At 66.9% G+C, this 14,930-nt stretch overlaps 2 protein-coding genes across 6 annotated transcripts in view; both read right to left on the bottom strand.

The window, feature by feature from the left end:
- Positions 1-1,363: 1,363 nt before the first annotated feature.
- On the bottom strand, positions 1,364-3,038 carry DNLZ (DNL-type zinc finger). Its single transcript, XM_007127259.4, has 3 exons — positions 2,814-3,038; positions 2,377-2,516; positions 1,364-1,620 (listed from the first exon to the last, which is right to left on the bottom strand). The coding sequence occupies exons 1-3, from the start codon at positions 3,012-3,014 to the stop codon at positions 1,452-1,454; spliced, it is 510 nt and encodes a 169-aa protein (XP_007127321.2). The 5' UTR covers positions 3,015-3,038; the 3' UTR covers positions 1,364-1,451.
- The window catches only part of CARD9 (caspase recruitment domain family member 9), an 18,530-nt gene continuing 5,993 nt past the window's right edge, over positions 2,394-14,930 (bottom strand). For 2 of the 5 annotated variants that reach the window (XM_055089455.1, XM_055089456.1), the window contains 14 exons: positions 14,740-14,864; positions 10,014-10,217; positions 9,720-9,857; positions 8,783-9,087; positions 8,525-8,704; positions 8,282-8,425; positions 7,953-8,078; positions 6,287-6,478; positions 5,785-5,826; positions 5,474-5,522; positions 4,182-4,258; positions 3,605-3,687; positions 3,357-3,513; positions 2,394-2,516 (listed from right to left, as the gene is read on the bottom strand). In XM_055089455.1, the coding sequence (XP_054945430.1) occupies positions 3,414-3,513; positions 3,605-3,687; positions 4,182-4,258; positions 5,474-5,522; positions 5,785-5,826; positions 6,287-6,478; positions 7,953-8,078; positions 8,282-8,425; positions 8,525-8,704; positions 8,783-9,087; positions 9,720-9,857; positions 10,014-10,217; positions 14,740-14,812 (1,713 nt within the window). In that variant the 5' untranslated portion in view covers positions 14,813-14,864 and the 3' untranslated portion in view covers positions 2,394-2,516; positions 3,357-3,413. Of the gene's footprint in view, positions 2,517-3,356; positions 3,514-3,604; positions 3,688-4,181; positions 4,259-5,473; positions 5,523-5,784; positions 5,827-6,286; positions 6,479-7,952; positions 8,079-8,281; positions 8,426-8,524; positions 8,705-8,782; positions 9,088-9,719; positions 9,858-10,013; positions 10,218-10,570; positions 10,662-11,587; positions 11,731-12,257; positions 12,316-14,739; positions 14,865-14,930 lie in introns of those variants that run through there. The other 3 variants (XM_055089457.1, XM_024126542.3, XM_028497781.2) reach the window with 3 other exon arrangements.

Below are 14,930 nucleotides of genomic sequence, written 5' to 3'. Positions count from 1 at the left end.
AACAGTGAGAGGCCCGCGTACCGCAAAAAAAAAAAAAAAAAAAAAATGATGTGGCGAGCACCCGTGTCCAAACCGCCCACGGAAGGAGGGCTTGGCCTGGGTGGCCCTCCTGGGTCCGCTCTGCATTCTCAGAGTCCGGCCAGCTCCCTGGGCCTCCCCACACCTGGTTCCAACCCTGTGGCGGCAGCGAGGCCCCGCTGCTCTGGCGTTGCAAGGCCAGCGGGTCCCTCGGGGCCTCCGTGGAGGAGCAGGCCCGGTGCTGGCTCGTCCTCCATGACTGACTCCACACATGTCACAGGGGGGCTCTGGGCAGGATAACGGGGTTGTTCACCACGGGAGGAACGGGGGGTATTCGAGTCGGAGCGCGAGCTGCCGGCGCCTGGAGGACAATGCCGAGGCCTGTGCTGACGGGGGCGGCCGTCAGGAGCTCGGATCCTGCGAGATTGTGGCTGGTGATTAATGTTGAAGGTCACACAGCCCAGAACACTTCTGGAAATAAACATCCTAAAATAAACACAGGAACATCCTGAGAAGGTGGTCAAACGAGGTTGGGAGATAAACTGCACAGCCCCGGGGAGGGGGACGCTCCGTGGGGCAGGCGGCCCACCACCAGGCACACAGCAGCCCAGCTCCCACTCCGCTGGCCACCATGGCCGCCTGGCCCGCCCGCAGCCACGGTGAGCAGCCCAGCCTGCTGACTTGGCTTGGCCAGTGGCCAAGGGTCAGGGCTGAGGTTGGCACCGGCTGACCAGTGCCATCCAGGGGGCATCGAGGGGACGGCAGGTGGCACAGAAGGATCTGCGGGGCCTCCTCGTGTCTGGCCGGAGGCACAGGACCCGCGGTGGGGCTTGGGGGTGCTGATCCCACCCCCAGGAAGAACAGTGGCTAACTGGCCATCAAGATCGGGGCCCTGGGACTTCCCTGACCGTCAGTGGTTAAGACTCCCCGCTTCCAGTGCAGGGGTCACAGGTTTGATCCCTGGTTGGGGAACTAAGATCCCACATGCCATGTGGCATGGCAGAAAAAAAAAAAAAGATCGGGGCCCTGACACTTGGGGGCGGGGCGGGGCTGAGCCACCCCGTGCCCGTCCTGAGTCCCATCTTTCCGCCTATACTCCTGACGAGGTGGCACCGTGAGCATCTTTATCTGCAGACAGGAAGACAAAGGCTCAGAGGGGCAAAGTGACCTGCCCAAGGCCACACAGCCACAGCCAGGAGGGGCTACGACGCCACGTCCAGCCCCTTCCCACTCAGACACGGCCAGCAGCCACAGAAGGCCCTGGCCTGCAGCCTGGAGCGGGTTCTTGTGAGTCATTCTGACTCCAGAACCAGGGATGAGTGACAGGAGAGCGCCAGGTCCCAGCATCTGCAAGTGATGTCTGTTTATTGATAGAAACGGGCAAGTCCAGAGTGGCTCACGCCGGAGCATCCTTCTTGAAGGCAGAAGGCGGGTCAGCTGGCCTCTGTCTTGCCAGAGTGGGCGGGATCCTGGTCCTCAGCCCCTTCCATAGCAGTGGTGGATTTGGGGGGCCCCGCAGCCTCTAAAACGAGCTCCAGGGCCCCCTCGCCAGCCACTCGGCGTACCTTCTCCCCTCTGGCCGCCAGGATTTCTTCGACATTCCTGAGAAAGAGGGAAGTGCCATGACACTCCAGGCCCCGAAGCTGTCCTGCATCTTGGTCCCTCGAGGGCACCCCAGGCCAGGCTCGAGCACATGAGTCCCTGTGCTGGTGTGGCATCAGGGCGATGCAGCCAGGAGGCTCCTGACCACTGCCCCCCCCCACTGCTCTCCACAAGGTGGTGAGGCTGACCCTGCAGCCCCAGGGCCCTGACCACTCCACCTCACACACACCCCCAAGTCTGGTGCAGTCAACCAACCAGTGTCAGCAGAGGACAAGAAAGCTACATGCTAGGATCCCTGCCCCATAGCAGGCACTTCCTGAGTAGGTTGAAGGAGCCACAGAGTGAAAGGCAAGCTGTTGCTTTTAAGAGTCAACCTAGTCTGACACCCTCATTTTAGGGTAGGCCCGTGGCCCTGACATGTAACCAGGTCCTACCTGCCCCCAGAGGCTGTCAGTGAGGGCAGAAGTCAGGCAGTGAAGCAGGCCGAAGGAGCTGATCTAGGGTGGAAGATTTAGCAAATAAAAACATGTTCCAATCTTGGGCATACTTTTACTAAAAAGTTACTTGTGTTTTATCTGAATTTCAAATTTAACTACATCTCTTGTATTGATAAGGAAGCTGGGCCGGAGATGTGGGCTCTGTAATCCTCATTAGGACGGTGCCCCAGGGAGGCTGGGGGGCGCTCCAGACTCAGGATGGACCAGGCCAGCACTGGTATATAGACCTCTGTCCCCAACCCTTCCCAGGTAGCCTCACCTCTTCCCATCCAGGTCCGAGAACCAGCCCAGGTTGTCGGCGATGATGTGGTGGTTCTGGCAGCAGGGGCAGGTCACGATGACCACACCCTGGTGATAGGCGAGCTTGGAGATGCGCTTGGAGGACCTGGTCCCACAGACCTGGTGGAGACTAGGAGGTGAAGCCCTGCTCCCGCCCCCGCCCTTCCCAGAAGGCCCCGCCCCGCCGTGATAGCCCCACCCCTCCTGGAAGGCCCCGCCCCCCGAATTAGCCACACTCCTCCGCATGCCCCCGCCCTCTCCCAGAAAGATACGCCCCGCGAGTGATAGCCCCACCCCTCTCCTGGAAGGCCCCTCCTCCTGGGGACAACCCCACCCTTCCTCGCCGTCCCGCGGAGCCGTCCTGCGCCAGGTGCAGGTGTGGGCCCGGGCCCGGCCCCGACCCCGCCACGTGCCCACCTTGCAGGTATAGACGAGCTGGTAGTGCGCCGGCCCGGGTCCCGGCTCGGAGCTCAAGCGCCGCCAGCCCCAACCCCAGGCCCGCCTTCTCCCCGCGGCCTCCAGGCGGGCCCCGCGCCCCCACAGCCACCTCAGGCCGGGCCCCCGGGGCCGCGCGCAGCTCAACAGTATCGGCAAGAGGCCCAGCGCCGCCCTCACCATGCCGCCCGCCTGCCGCCCCGCGCAGCCGAGACCGCCCCGCCCCGCCCCGCCCCGCCCCGCGGAGGCCACACCGCCGCCGTCTCGGAAGCGGGCACGCGATGGAAGCGGCCCTGCTCGGCTTCCGTCCCGGCGGCGGGCCGCGCTCTGCTGCCCCCTGGCGGCAGGCGTTGCGCGCTGGCCGGCGCGGGGTCGGAGGGTGCGCGCGGCAGCAAGACCGTCGGAGGCGGTGGTGTCCGGACCGCGGTCGTTTATTGACAGGGCTGCATTTTTAACACTGCAGCACGCGTGTGCATCACACAGAGATAGAACAAGCCCGTGCTCGCCACCGAAGAGGCGGCCTACTGGGGCAGCTCCCAGGTCCCGGGCGGCGCCGTGTCCTCCTCCCACGACGGGCGCCGGCTAGGAGCCCTCGGTGTCGGTGTTGTCGCTGCCCGTGGTATTCTCCCAGTCCACCTCCCCCTGCCTCGCGCCGTGCTGCATCTTCCTGAGGGCCCGCTTCCTGCGGGAGACCCAGGCGGCGCAGGTGGGCGCAGGTGTGCGCGGGGCCACCGCCCCCCAGCCCCTCTCGCCCTCCGCCCACGCGGGCCCACCTGCGGTAGTTCTCGAAGCTCTCCTTGAGACGCCGCCGCCCCTTCTCCTTCTCGGGGGGCTCCCCGCCGCTCAGGCCTGCGTCCTGCAGGAGAGGCGAGGCTCAGGCTCCGGCCAGCGCCCGCGTGGGCCCCAGCCCCCGCCCTGGGGCTGCGCACCGGGGGCCGGGCGGGCGGGGTGCGCTCTCCCTCCTCTCAGATGACAGGACTGGCCTGGGACGCACGCACAGCCAGCGGGGATGGGCTCCGGGCCAGCGTTCCTTCTACTACAGTGTCCGGTGCGGCCCCTTTGCCGTCGGGCTTCGTGCAGTGGACAGTGAGGCCGAGTTCCCACTCAGGTTAACGCTGCGCCCCATCCAGAAGATGGGCCCGCCCCCTGCCCCCTCTCCCGCTGCTTCGTCCGAGAAGGGAGGGGGCTCAGCTTCACATTCCAAAACACCACACCCCAGGAGCCCATGGGCAGAGACCTTGTGATCACCCCCCAGGCGTCCGGGTAGAGGAACCACTCTCCCCGTTATCATTCACACTGAGACCCACACCAGGGGCCTCCCAGGGCTCCAGGGACCCCAGGCAGCCTTACCTTGGGGGTCAGTGAAAGCCGCTCCTTCCACAGAGCCACAGAGGGCTGCTGAGGGCTCTCCCCGATGGCCGGGCTGCCTGCAAGGGAGAGTTGTACCTTTTGGTCTTGCCTACTCGCCAGGATCGCGCTCGCCAGTACCTCTACCCCCCAGCCCGGGCCAGTCCTGTGCCACCTTCTGGGTCCTTACTTGGACCCCGCAAGCATTCCCATTGTATAGACATGGGGACTGGGGCTCAGAGACCTCACTTCCCACTCCTGGCTCCCGCAGCAGATGCTGCGCCCCGTCCCTGGGCAGGGGCTGGGGCACTGCAGCGTTGGGAGCAGAACACTGCAGGCTGCTGGGCTCCCTCCACATCTGCCAGGGCCTGGATGGGCCGAGGGCTCGGAACCCACAGAAAAAGTGCTCTGATGGGCTGACTCCCCTAAACCGTCCATGATGGGCGACTGTGGCTTCCAGGTCTTGGGGACATTGCGGTGGGAAAGGCCCAGGCCCAGGTCTTTCCCTCCTCCTTGGCCTCTGACCCTGAAGCCTGCCCCGCCTCCCGCAAGGGGCCACACCAGCCCTGGGTTGGGGCCCCCAGGACGGCTGGGCCAACAGCCTTCCCCTCCCGTTCGCTGCCTGCGGGTCCTGCCCGCCTGCCCCCACGTGGGGGCTCACTGGCCTCAAGTTCATGTCTCGGGGCACGCAGCAGAGCGGCCAACCACTTACTTCTCCGTGTGCCGCCTCTTCCTCTTTCAGCCTCCCTCAAGAAGCTGGGAAAGTCCGTCTGGCTTCACACGCCACCTCTGCGGTGGCGCCCCCGCCACCACCCATCCTCCCAAACTCCAGTCTGACGCCCTCCTTCAGAGCCAGCCCCTCATCATGCCCGCTGGGCCATCTCCCTGCCGCTCCCTGCCCTGTGCCCAGGCGGCCAGAAAGATCCCGCCCCTGCCACCTTAAGGCCCCAGTCACCCTGAGCTGCCCCTCCTGCCCCGCTCCGTTCCACTTCCTGGCAGTGGCTCCCTGCCCTGGAGGGCGGGGTGCCTCCACTCTGCAATGCCGGGGCCTGAGTGGGCTCCAGTGGGGCTCTTGTTTGCTGGCTGGGGAACCCTGGGGGTTGCTTATCCCTCTGAGCCTCAGTGTGCCCATCTGTGAAGTGGGGTTGTGGACGTCTCTGGGCCAGGGCTGGGGCATGTGTCCCCAGACACCGGCGTCATGCGGTGTGCGTGCTGAAGGTCAGGACGGGTGCCAGCTTGCGGCCAGAAGGAAGCCTTAGCCAGATTCTTCCGGGACAGGCCGCTCGCCTCCTCACCTTTGTCTGAGAGCTGGGCATCCTCCTCTAGGTCCTGGGGGAGCGAGAGCTTCCCAAGAGAGACAGGGCAACTGGTTAGACCACCCGCCTGCCAGGACTGGACCTGACCCTCAGCGCTGCCCGCCCAGTGCTGCTCTCCCCACCACCGGCACCCCCTTGCCGGCTTCTCAGGGAGGGACCTACGCTGCCCAGCCGGGCGTTGGGAGGGTGGCCGGCGGTGGGCTGAGCTCCCAGAGCTTCGGAGGGACCCATACGGGACTGTGGTCCGGCAGAGGCTGCGGCCCTGGGCCCGCCCCCAGAGTCACACTCACCTCCTGGGAGTTCCTCGGTGAGCCGTCTTCTAGGTCGGAGCTCTGTGGTCACAGAGGAGGGGTCGGTCAGCAGGCGGTGGGGGAACCGAGCCACTCGAGGGCACGGGGTGGGGTCCCAGGCCAGCCCGCCCTCCAGGGAGGCCCCTCTCCAGGCCATGGCTGGGCCTGGCCCCTGGCCAGAACGCCCCTCCCTCCCCCTCCCCGCACCCTGCCGGGCCCTGAGCTATGCCAGCCCTGCAGCCCACCTCCATGAGGGCTCGGTGAGCAGGCAACCCTACAGAGGAGGGAGGGGCTCAGGAACGTCTGGGGACCTGCCAGAGCCAGCGGCAGAGTGGTGGCTGAGTCAGGCCAGGCCCAGGCCCCTTGGCGGCTCCTCCTCTGGGGTCTGCAGTCTCTAGGGACACACCTGCCCCCATGTGGCCGCACCCCCACAGCCCCACCGTGGCAGAGCCATGGCTCTCTCTGACCGAGGGACACCGTAAAGGCCCCGGGGGAGGCCCACCAGGACGGACGCCTCCAGCTGCTGCCACCGGAGGCGGCCCTCCACCGCCAGCAGCTGGCCCTCGCGCTGGAACAGCTGCAGCTGGAGCTCGTCCGCCTTCTCGCCCAGCTCGCGGACCTGCTTCCGCAGCGCGTCCTTGTCCTGCAGGCTGCGGGCGTGCTGTGTGTGCAGCTCCTCCCGCGTCATGATGGCCTGCGGGGCAGCGCAGGGCAGGGCAGGCGCGGCCCGTCTCCCTGCCCCCGCCAACCCCCCGGTCTTTCATTTCCCTTCCCGGCTCTCTCACTTCTCAGCACAGCCCGCCTTATTTCTAGCAATGCTCCTGGGAGAATTTCCAGCAACATGGCCGGGGACGGGGGCGGCCAGCGCCGGCCTCTTCCCCTTTCTTATCCGAGGATATCATTCGTGTTTGGGGGGTTGTAAACGCAATACAGGCTCGGGATGGAAGGTGTGGACGGTTCAGAAAATATAAAGAAGAAAGTACCCCTGAGAATAGCCCCTGCTGACCCTGCAGGGCCTTCAAGTCCTGCTCTCTGGGCACGTTCAGCCGTGTTCACGTGCCCACACGCGCGTTTCGTACTTCCTGGGTACAGCTTGATATCCAGAACATGATTGTTGACAGCCATGTAACATTCTTTAAGACGAACACCCCACGCTTTACCAAGCCAGTCCCCCACGGCGGGGACACTGAGGTCAGCCCGGGAGGCCAGCCCACGGCCTACAGTGACTGGCCCGGGAGGCTGCGGCTGCGAGGCCCGCTTGTAGGAAGCCAGCCTCCGCATCCAGCAGTGATCCAGCAGCTAACACACACCCCTGCCTCAGTCGACCCCGACAGCCAGGGCTGGATTAGTAACAGGACACCCTGAATTTCTGTGCCAGCTTCCAACTCGGGACCCCCCAGAGAAAACCCTGCCACTCACCTCGGCGGCCAGGCCCCAGCATCCCTGGGCGGGTGGCCTGCCCTGGGTGCCACCGGAGCCTGCGCGCCCCCGACGGCCACGCACGAGGCAGAGGGGGCTCTGCTCGGGCAGCTCCGGGAAGGAGCTGTCCCGTCGGGTGAGCTGCGCCCACTTCACACCTGCTGCCCACGGCCTTGAGGGAAGCGCGCATCTGCCGGGCTTTCTCTGCGTTGCTGTTTTTCCCATGAGAGGGCTTTCTAGAAGTGGGTTTGCCGGGGAAAAGGACTCTACCGCTTCAGGCTCCTGACACAGATTGCCAATCACCCTCCAGAAAGTGACTGAAGCGGCAGCGGTGGCTGATCAGAAACGACCCCGAGCCGTGACAGGAAAGTGATGGGAAACGAAAAAGCAGGTGCAGCCCCGCGCTGGGGCGCCGCCTCCCCACCCAGAAGAGTGCAGCCGGCCAAGGCGCCCCTGGCTTTTTAAGCGAAAGAAGTCTTTGCAAGACGAGTCAGAAAGCTTCCACTTTTGTAAAACAAAAATGAAACTACGCGTACGCTGAGAAACGTCTGGCAGGTACGGTAGAAGGTGGAGCGTGGACTTCCTGGCGGCAGGTGGGGCAGAGGTGGGGGAAGGGGATTAACTTCATCAGCGTTCACGTCTTTCAACGAGCGAGCATGAACCGCTTTTGTCAGTGCTCCCTGCAAAACCACCTTGACGACCGCATCCCTGAAAGGCCATCGCGCCCGGGAGGGCTGTGCGGCCCCTACCTGGTCCCGCTCGATGGCGACCTCCTCCATCTGCTGCAGGATGGCCTCGATGCGGTCCTTGTACATCTTGGAGTCCTTCCGCAGGGCCAGGCACTGCAGCTCGAACATCTCCTTCTCCTCCGTGCACTGCGGGAGACGGCAGTTAGCCGAACCGCCTGCGGCCCCGCCGGCCCAGAGCTCCAGACCAAAGCTGGGCCCCGACGTGCCCGGGGGGCGCGGGCACCAGGTGGGGCGGGAGGCCGGCCCTCGCCTCCAGGCAGGGGGAAGGAGGGCCGTGGAGCCCCGTTCGGTCGGCCCGGGGCGCACGGCCCCACCCGCCCGCCGCGTACCCGGGCGCGCAGGGCCTCGGCCTGGCGCAGGTCCTTGCGCAGGGAGAAGACGGTGGCGGTCCGCTCCTGGAGGTCCCTCTGCGCCTGCCGCCAGTCCTCCTCCAGCACCTGGATGTAGGGGCTGCTCTGGTCCGGCTTCCCCTCCTGTGGGTGCGAAGGGAGAGGGCGGCAGGACAGCGGGGCTGGGAGGCCCAGGCCGGCCGCCCTGCGCCCGCCCCGCCGGCCTGCCGCCCGGGGCCCCACCTGGACGGAGGCCTCCAGCTCCTGCACCCGCGCCTGCAGCAGTGCCCTCTCCTGTTGCAGCTCCCACAGCAGCTCCTGGCTGGGCCGCTGCTCCATGGCGTGCTTGAGCTTCAGCGTGTGCTTGCGTTCCACCGAGCAGTCGTCCTCTGCCTTCATGAGGCTGTGCTTGAGCCTGTCGATCTGTGGGACCAGCCGTCAGCATCGGCCCAGGGCCCCGGCGCCCGCCGCCCGCCCCGGGAGCCCCGCCGCGCAGGGCACCTCCAGCTGCAGGTCGCGGTTGCGCATGAGCGCGGCGCCGCGCTCCTCGCTCTGGCGGGCCAGGCGCAGGGCCAGGTCGTAGTTCTCGTCCTTGCAGCGCTGGAGCTCGCGGCCGCCCACCTCGCAGGCCTCCTTGAGCCTCTGCGCGCGCTCCTGGTGCTTGCGCAGCAGGCCGTCCTTCACCCTCAGCTCCTTGATGAGGTCGCCCTCGGAGCCCAGCAGTGCCGTCAGGTCCCGCACCTTGTTCTGCAGCTTCATCACCTCGCTCATCAGCAGCTGCATCAGGCCCGACTCCCCGGATGCGTCTGCGGACCGGGAGGGCGTCACGCGATGCGTGGTACACCCGGGCCTCCGCCTGAGGACCGGCGGCTCCGGGGGAGCCTGGCCAAGGGCTCAGTTCCCAGTTGCGGCTGCTGCCCGCGTCCCGGGGTTGAACTCGCCTCCCAGCCCTGTCCCCGCCCCCCTCCCAGGGCAGGGCAGGGCAGCCCAGGGCCTGGGTGTCCATCCCTCTCTGTCGAATTTTACCATCCTGACTGAGGGGCAGGGGACGCGACTCGGGGCCGCCTCATGGGCTGCTGGGGCGAGTGGGCCTGGCCTCTCGGGCATGGCTTTAGCCGGGTCACGTGGTCTTCTGGGCAGTAGGGGCTCTGAGCCAAGAATCAGCCTGTGCACCCCACCTCCCCCCTGCTCCCCCCTCTGGAGTTCGGGTCCCCCTTTCCTCCAGCCTCTGCTCCCTCCACGAGTGTGAGGAGGAGAGCGGGACGGGAGTGACACCCAGAAGCTGGCGCCCTTCCCACACACGGCTCGCTGCCTTTCTTTCGTACGCGATTTACCCACGAGGGGACCAGGTGGGCAGGGGGCCGCCGGCTCTGACCCACACCACCCCCTGCCCCTCCACCCGGGCCCTGTGCCTCCAGGCCCGTGTCCTGTTCCTCACCGATGATCACGGAGAAGACGCGGGTGGGCTCTTTGCCCGTGACCTTCCTGTACAGCTGCGGGTAGTAGAGCTCCAGGCTCTCCAGGAACGCCACGTAGCCCTTGTGGCCGGTCCGCTGCAGGATGTCCAGGAGCACGCCTGCGGCCCAGAGGACACGCGTGGGCACGCGAGGCGGGGCTGCAGTGGTGGGGGTCTGGACGGCCCTCCCGGGGCCTCAGCTGCGCGGGAAGCACCCCAGCTGCGGGCAGACAGGGCGGGGGGCCTCCGGGGCACGGGGTGGGGGTGGGCACTGACCCACTTTGCGCTTGCGGGTGGCCAGGCTGGGGTCGCTGAGCACCTGCTCCTCGTCGTCGGGGCTCAGGACCTTGCACTGGCGCAGGTAGGGCGTGAGGCGGGCGGGGTCGATGGTGGAGACCAGCTTCACCCGGAAGCCCTCCAGGGCGCTCCAGCACTCGCCCTCGTTCTCGTAGTCGGACATGGCGGAGCCGGGGCCGGCGGCTGGGAGGGGGTGCCGCGGTGAGCCGGACCAGGAACCCGGCCCAGGGGCGTCCAGGGGAGGGGCCGCCGAGAGAGGGAGAAGCCCGCCCCCGCTCCCTCCCAGCGGCTCGCCCGGCCTCGCCCTTCACGGCCCTGCTCCCGGCCCTCCGGCCGCCCTGGGCTTTTTCTCTCCCCGAGTCACCCCATAAGCGTGGGGAAGTGCGTGGAGACGCTCCAGGGTCAGGTGGCATCTAGGAGAACACGCTCCCCTGCACCATGGCCCTCCTTTGGCCCTGTTCCCCCAGAGCACCCCGAAGTGCTGCGGGGCCGGCGGGAGGCTGCCCCCTCCCCACGGAGCTGTTTGTGCCACCTACCGGCACAGCCTCCCTGGCACATGGGGGAGGGAACCCAGCCCCAGCCCCCGGCTGGCCAGTGCCTGGCCCCCGAGGCGCCAGGCTGTGCTGGCGGGACTTCCTCCTTCCCCGCTTCCCCGCGGGACAGCGCCTGCTCACATCCACTCCCCCCGCCCCTCCTTCCGGCAGCTGGTGATGCAACGGTCACCTAGCCGCTGCCGGGCCGGCCTGCTCCGGGTCAGGCTCGCTGACCGGGTGCCCTCCAGGAGGGGTGACTGGACGGCCCACGGTCGAGGGAGAGCCAGGGCCCCAGCGCACTGTGAGGGGTGGCTGTGCCGCCCGGGGCTGGCCTGGAACGCGGCTCCACGCCTCCTCCAGCCTCTGGGACGCCAGCCGTCCAGGCTCCTGCCTGCCTCCCAGGCGAGGCCTGCTCTTGGCCGCGCTCTTGGGGGCCGTCAGGCCGGCTCTCCGGCAGGGGGCCATCTGTGCTGGTGCCACCCGCCTCTACTCCCGTCTACACTGCCAGCGGGGCAACCACTCTCTCCAGGGCCAGGCTGAGCCGGGAGCAGCCCTGTGGTGGCCTCCTCCCAGCGGCGGGGACGGAGACCCTGACCCCGCCGCCGCAGGCCGAGCCTTTGACCTGTGTGGGAAACACCAGTTTCCAGCCCAAAGGGACTGGGCCACCCTCCTAGAGACGCGGCTGGCAGCAGGTTCGCGCTGCCCTCAGTCAGCCCGCCCACCCAGCAACAGACTAAGCATTGAATGAAAACACCAGCAACTTGGGTTCTTTGGAGTGTTTGGCCCGGTCCCCGCCTTCCTAGCCTGACGTCCACGCGCCCCACACCTGACAACGCCCTGCTGCTAATTCCAGTGAAATGACCAGCAGGTACCGGGTGGCTGTGAAGGGGACAGGGCAGCAGAGCCAGGCCACCTGATGCCCTCCTGGGGTATTTGCTCCAGACCCCGCTCCCTGCCAAGCCCGAGCTGGGCCACAGCGGCTTCCCAACCACCTGGAAAAAGGGCACCAGGCCAGCCTACCTCGGGATCCTCCCGGGGCACCTGCGCAGCCGGACACCGGTCGGCCTGGGCCGCCCGATTCAGCGAGTGGTGAGGGCCGCCCGGCTGCCGGGACGGGGAGGGTGGAGCCGGAGGAAAGCCGTGCACTTCCTGATGGGTCTGGTTAAGCCCGCAGAGGCCCGGCTGTCCTCCCACAGGGGACCATCCCCGCGCTGCCCTCTGATTCGCCCAAGCCGGGCGGCCCCGGGAGGCGGGGACAGGGAAGTGGAAGCCGCCTGCTCCCGAGGAAAGCTGCTCCAGAGCCCCCCACGCCACCCCCCTCCCCCACCAGCCAGCCCAGCGCCAGGGCCCCGGGGGCTACCCTGGAGGCCCAGCCCGACCCTGCGGGGTGGGAGCCGAGCCGTGGCTCTCCCAGGGTTGGACGAGGCCAAGCCACCGTCCAGTCCACCTGGGTCCCGTAAGGACTGCAGCGTGGTGTCCAAAGAGGGCATGGGGCTGGGGAGGGGCTGCAGCCCCTAAGCCTAACCCCACACGTTGCCAGCCCAGGCTGCAGCTGCCTCAGCCTGTCCCTTCCTGGGAGCAGCCCCTCCCCACCAGGACGCACGGGGCAGCGACAGCAGGGCCCCAGGGGAATCCCCAGGCCACCGGCCCACCAGAGTGGCCTCACTGGTTGAACTGAAAGAGCTGCCACCTGCCAGGTTGAGCAACAGCTCCGGGAAGGGGCTGCGGCTGGGTGGGCAGGGGCCTGACCGGCGCTGCTGGCTCCCTTCCTGTAGGGTCCCGAGCCCCTCAGCCCCAGGGTTCTTCTCTGCCTTCTGAGCCCGCGGCGGTCAGTGGGCTAAACCCCGGGAGTCCGGGCACCGCCAGGCGCTGCTGAGTGGCCGGGCCTCCCCGCAGGCCTCCAGGAGGCCCGAGGTGTCACCCTCCAGGCATGACCCTCCAGGCGTGGGCAGGCCCCCAGGCCCCTGGGGGAGCCGTGATCTGGGGGATCCTGCCCCAGCCTGGAGGGTCTCGGGGGGAGTCCTGGTACAGGAGCGGCGGGAGCTGCGGCTCTGCGCACCCGGCGGGCAGAGGGCCAGGGCCAGGCCCTCCGTGATCCAGTGTTTCCTGTTTCATGACATGAGGCTAAGGAAGGAGTCTTCCTCGTGGTGTGTTTATGAATTAAATAATAACAACGCTGTGTTCTCTGACCACGTCAGAATCAAACTAGAAGTCGGTAACTGGAGGACACCTGGAATATCACTGAGTGTCTCAGAATTAAATAACAAACATCTTACATAACCCACAGATCAGGAAATCACAAGGAAAACCGGAACTGGCGAGTCCAGTACCGGGCGCAAAGTGAAACACACACACACACCCCCGAGTGGCGAGTCAGTCTGTGGCTGCGTGACGTGACGTGTGCTGTCTGGGTGCAGGCAAAGGGGAGACAGGTGACCCCAAGTGACTGCTGTCTGGGGGGGGCAGGACACACACTGGGCACACTCGTCCCATTTCTGTGTTGGAAAATTTCCCTAATAAGGTGAAAGCAAAGGGGAACAAGGTGCAAGAACAAAGCTCCAGGAAAAGCCAGCGTCTCGGCGGGCGTAACCAAACACCCAAACCCGAGCTCCTTCAGACAAGAGGGACAGAGAGGCCGCGGGGACTCGGTCTCCTGCCAAAGAAACGCCTGCACGGAATAAAGAGCGCCGGCCCGGGGCCGCCGTGGGGACTGCGGGTAGACAGGCTGCCACTGGTTCTGGGGAGCCGCCTGGGCCGGCCTGTGTGGTCTGGATGGCAGAGGAAGTGGGCCCGCCCCATCCCTGTGGTGGCACCAAGCGGGGCACCAGCACCTGGGTGGGCGCTGGGCTGCCTTCTGCTTGGAGCAGCCCCCCAGCCTGAAGGCCAGAGCCACAAGCGTTTCTCGTGAGATGGGTAACCCTCTGTTTCTCCCCCTCCACAGGCCCCCAGGGGCCCAGTGTGCAGGGGCTCCGTGGACCCCAGGGCCCAGCTGGCACACTCCCCACACATCCAGGGGCGGCCCAATCCGTCTGACACCGCCCAGTACCTCAGGACGAGACCACCAAAGGCACGTGGCTTGCTTTTAATTAAGAAACGGGACATTTCTTTATTCCTCCCGATATTTCGGTTTGCACCCGGGGACCAGCCGAGCCCGTCACGACGCGGCCACTGTTGGCAGAGCCCTTCTGCCGCAGAATGGGTGCCAGCCTCCCGGGGTGGGCAAGCTCGCCTGGGTCCAGCAGGAGCCCCGCCTCCCGTCGGCGGCAGCAGTGGCTGTCCGGCCCTGGGAAGTCCTGGAACACGAGATCGCCCTGATGGCAGGGGGGCCCTGACCCCAGCCGGACCCCACGGATGGGAACGCGGCGGGACAGCACTGCCTCGTGGGGCGGGGATGGTGGAGCGAGGCCTTGCTGCCCACCCGGGGTCCACGGAGCGGGCCGTGCGGAGGACTGGCCCTGGAGCCTGAGTGGGCTCTAAGCGGGCCCACCCCAGGTATCCCCTCTGCGCGCCCCCTGCCCCCCCGAGCGCTTGCTCCCGCTCTAGCCATCCAGCCCAGGACCCGGAACCTCCCACAGTGCAGCCCGCCCCGTGCTTGAGGACCCAGCTCCTGCCTCTGCGACATCCTCCCCGACGTGGGTCTCGGCATGTGAAAACCGACCATGCCGCGCCTATTTGGTGCCTGCTGTCTGGGCACTGGGGACCCTATGCTTGCCCTACAGGCTCACGTTCCGGGAGACAACGGACAAATACACAGACGGACCACGTCAGGTGTCGGGGCGGGGGGCAAGTGCCACGAGGACAGACAGGCATGGGACAGCGATGCCACCTTAGAACGCTTGGGGAGGGCGTCTCTGAGGAGCTGACCACGGGGCAGAGACCCGGAGAGAGAGGTGGACGAGCCTTGCAGACAGACGGGGAGAAGAGTGCCAAGCAGAGAGGACAGAAGTGCCGAGGCCCCAAGGCACACGGGGGCTGGCAGGAGGGAAGCAACAGAGGCTGGGGTGTGGGACCCAGTGGGAGAGGGGAGCGAGGGGGGGGGGCCGGCCTCCAAGACCCTGCCCGCCGCGGCCTGTATATCCCACCCCCAGCCTGCGTGACACCAACAAGCTGAGGTGAGCTCCCGGGGCCCCGTGTGCCCAGTGCAAAGCTGAGGGCGGGCCCGGGTCCCTCACCGTGCTGCTCAATCCAGCCTCCTCCGCTTCCGGGCGTGCCGGGCGTGCCGGGTCTGGAGCACGTCAAGGTCATCAGGACCGTCCGGGCAGGAGGGGGCAGAGGCCTGTCCGGGGCGTGGCGTTCCCTGAAACAAAGTCCAGGCAGAGGAGGACGAGAGTGACCCTCCAGCCAGGATGGGCAGGGAACGGGG

Source organism: Physeter macrocephalus, chromosome 13, assembly GCF_002837175.3.
Source record: "Physeter macrocephalus isolate SW-GA chromosome 13, ASM283717v5, whole genome shotgun sequence".
Taxonomy (NCBI): Eukaryota; Metazoa; Chordata; class Mammalia; order Artiodactyla; family Physeteridae; genus Physeter; species Physeter macrocephalus.
The sequence above is the reverse complement of the archived record's forward strand: the minus strand, read 5'-3'. Positions and strand labels throughout refer to the sequence as shown.

Bases quoted from the DNA above. Each gene is read 5' to 3' on its own strand.
- DNLZ (XM_007127259.4), bottom strand. From the start codon at position 3,014: ATGGTGAGGGCGGCGCTGGGCCTCTTGCCGATACTGTTGAGCTGCGCG. The intron at 2,517-2,813 runs GTGGGCACGTGG...AGTCTCCACCAG, and splicing joins AGCTCGTCTATACCTGCAAG to GTCTGTGGGACCAGGTCCTC. The intron at 1,621-2,376 runs GTGAGGCTACCT...CCTCTTTCTCAG, and splicing joins TCGGACCTGGATGGGAAGAG to GAATGTCGAAGAAATCCTGG.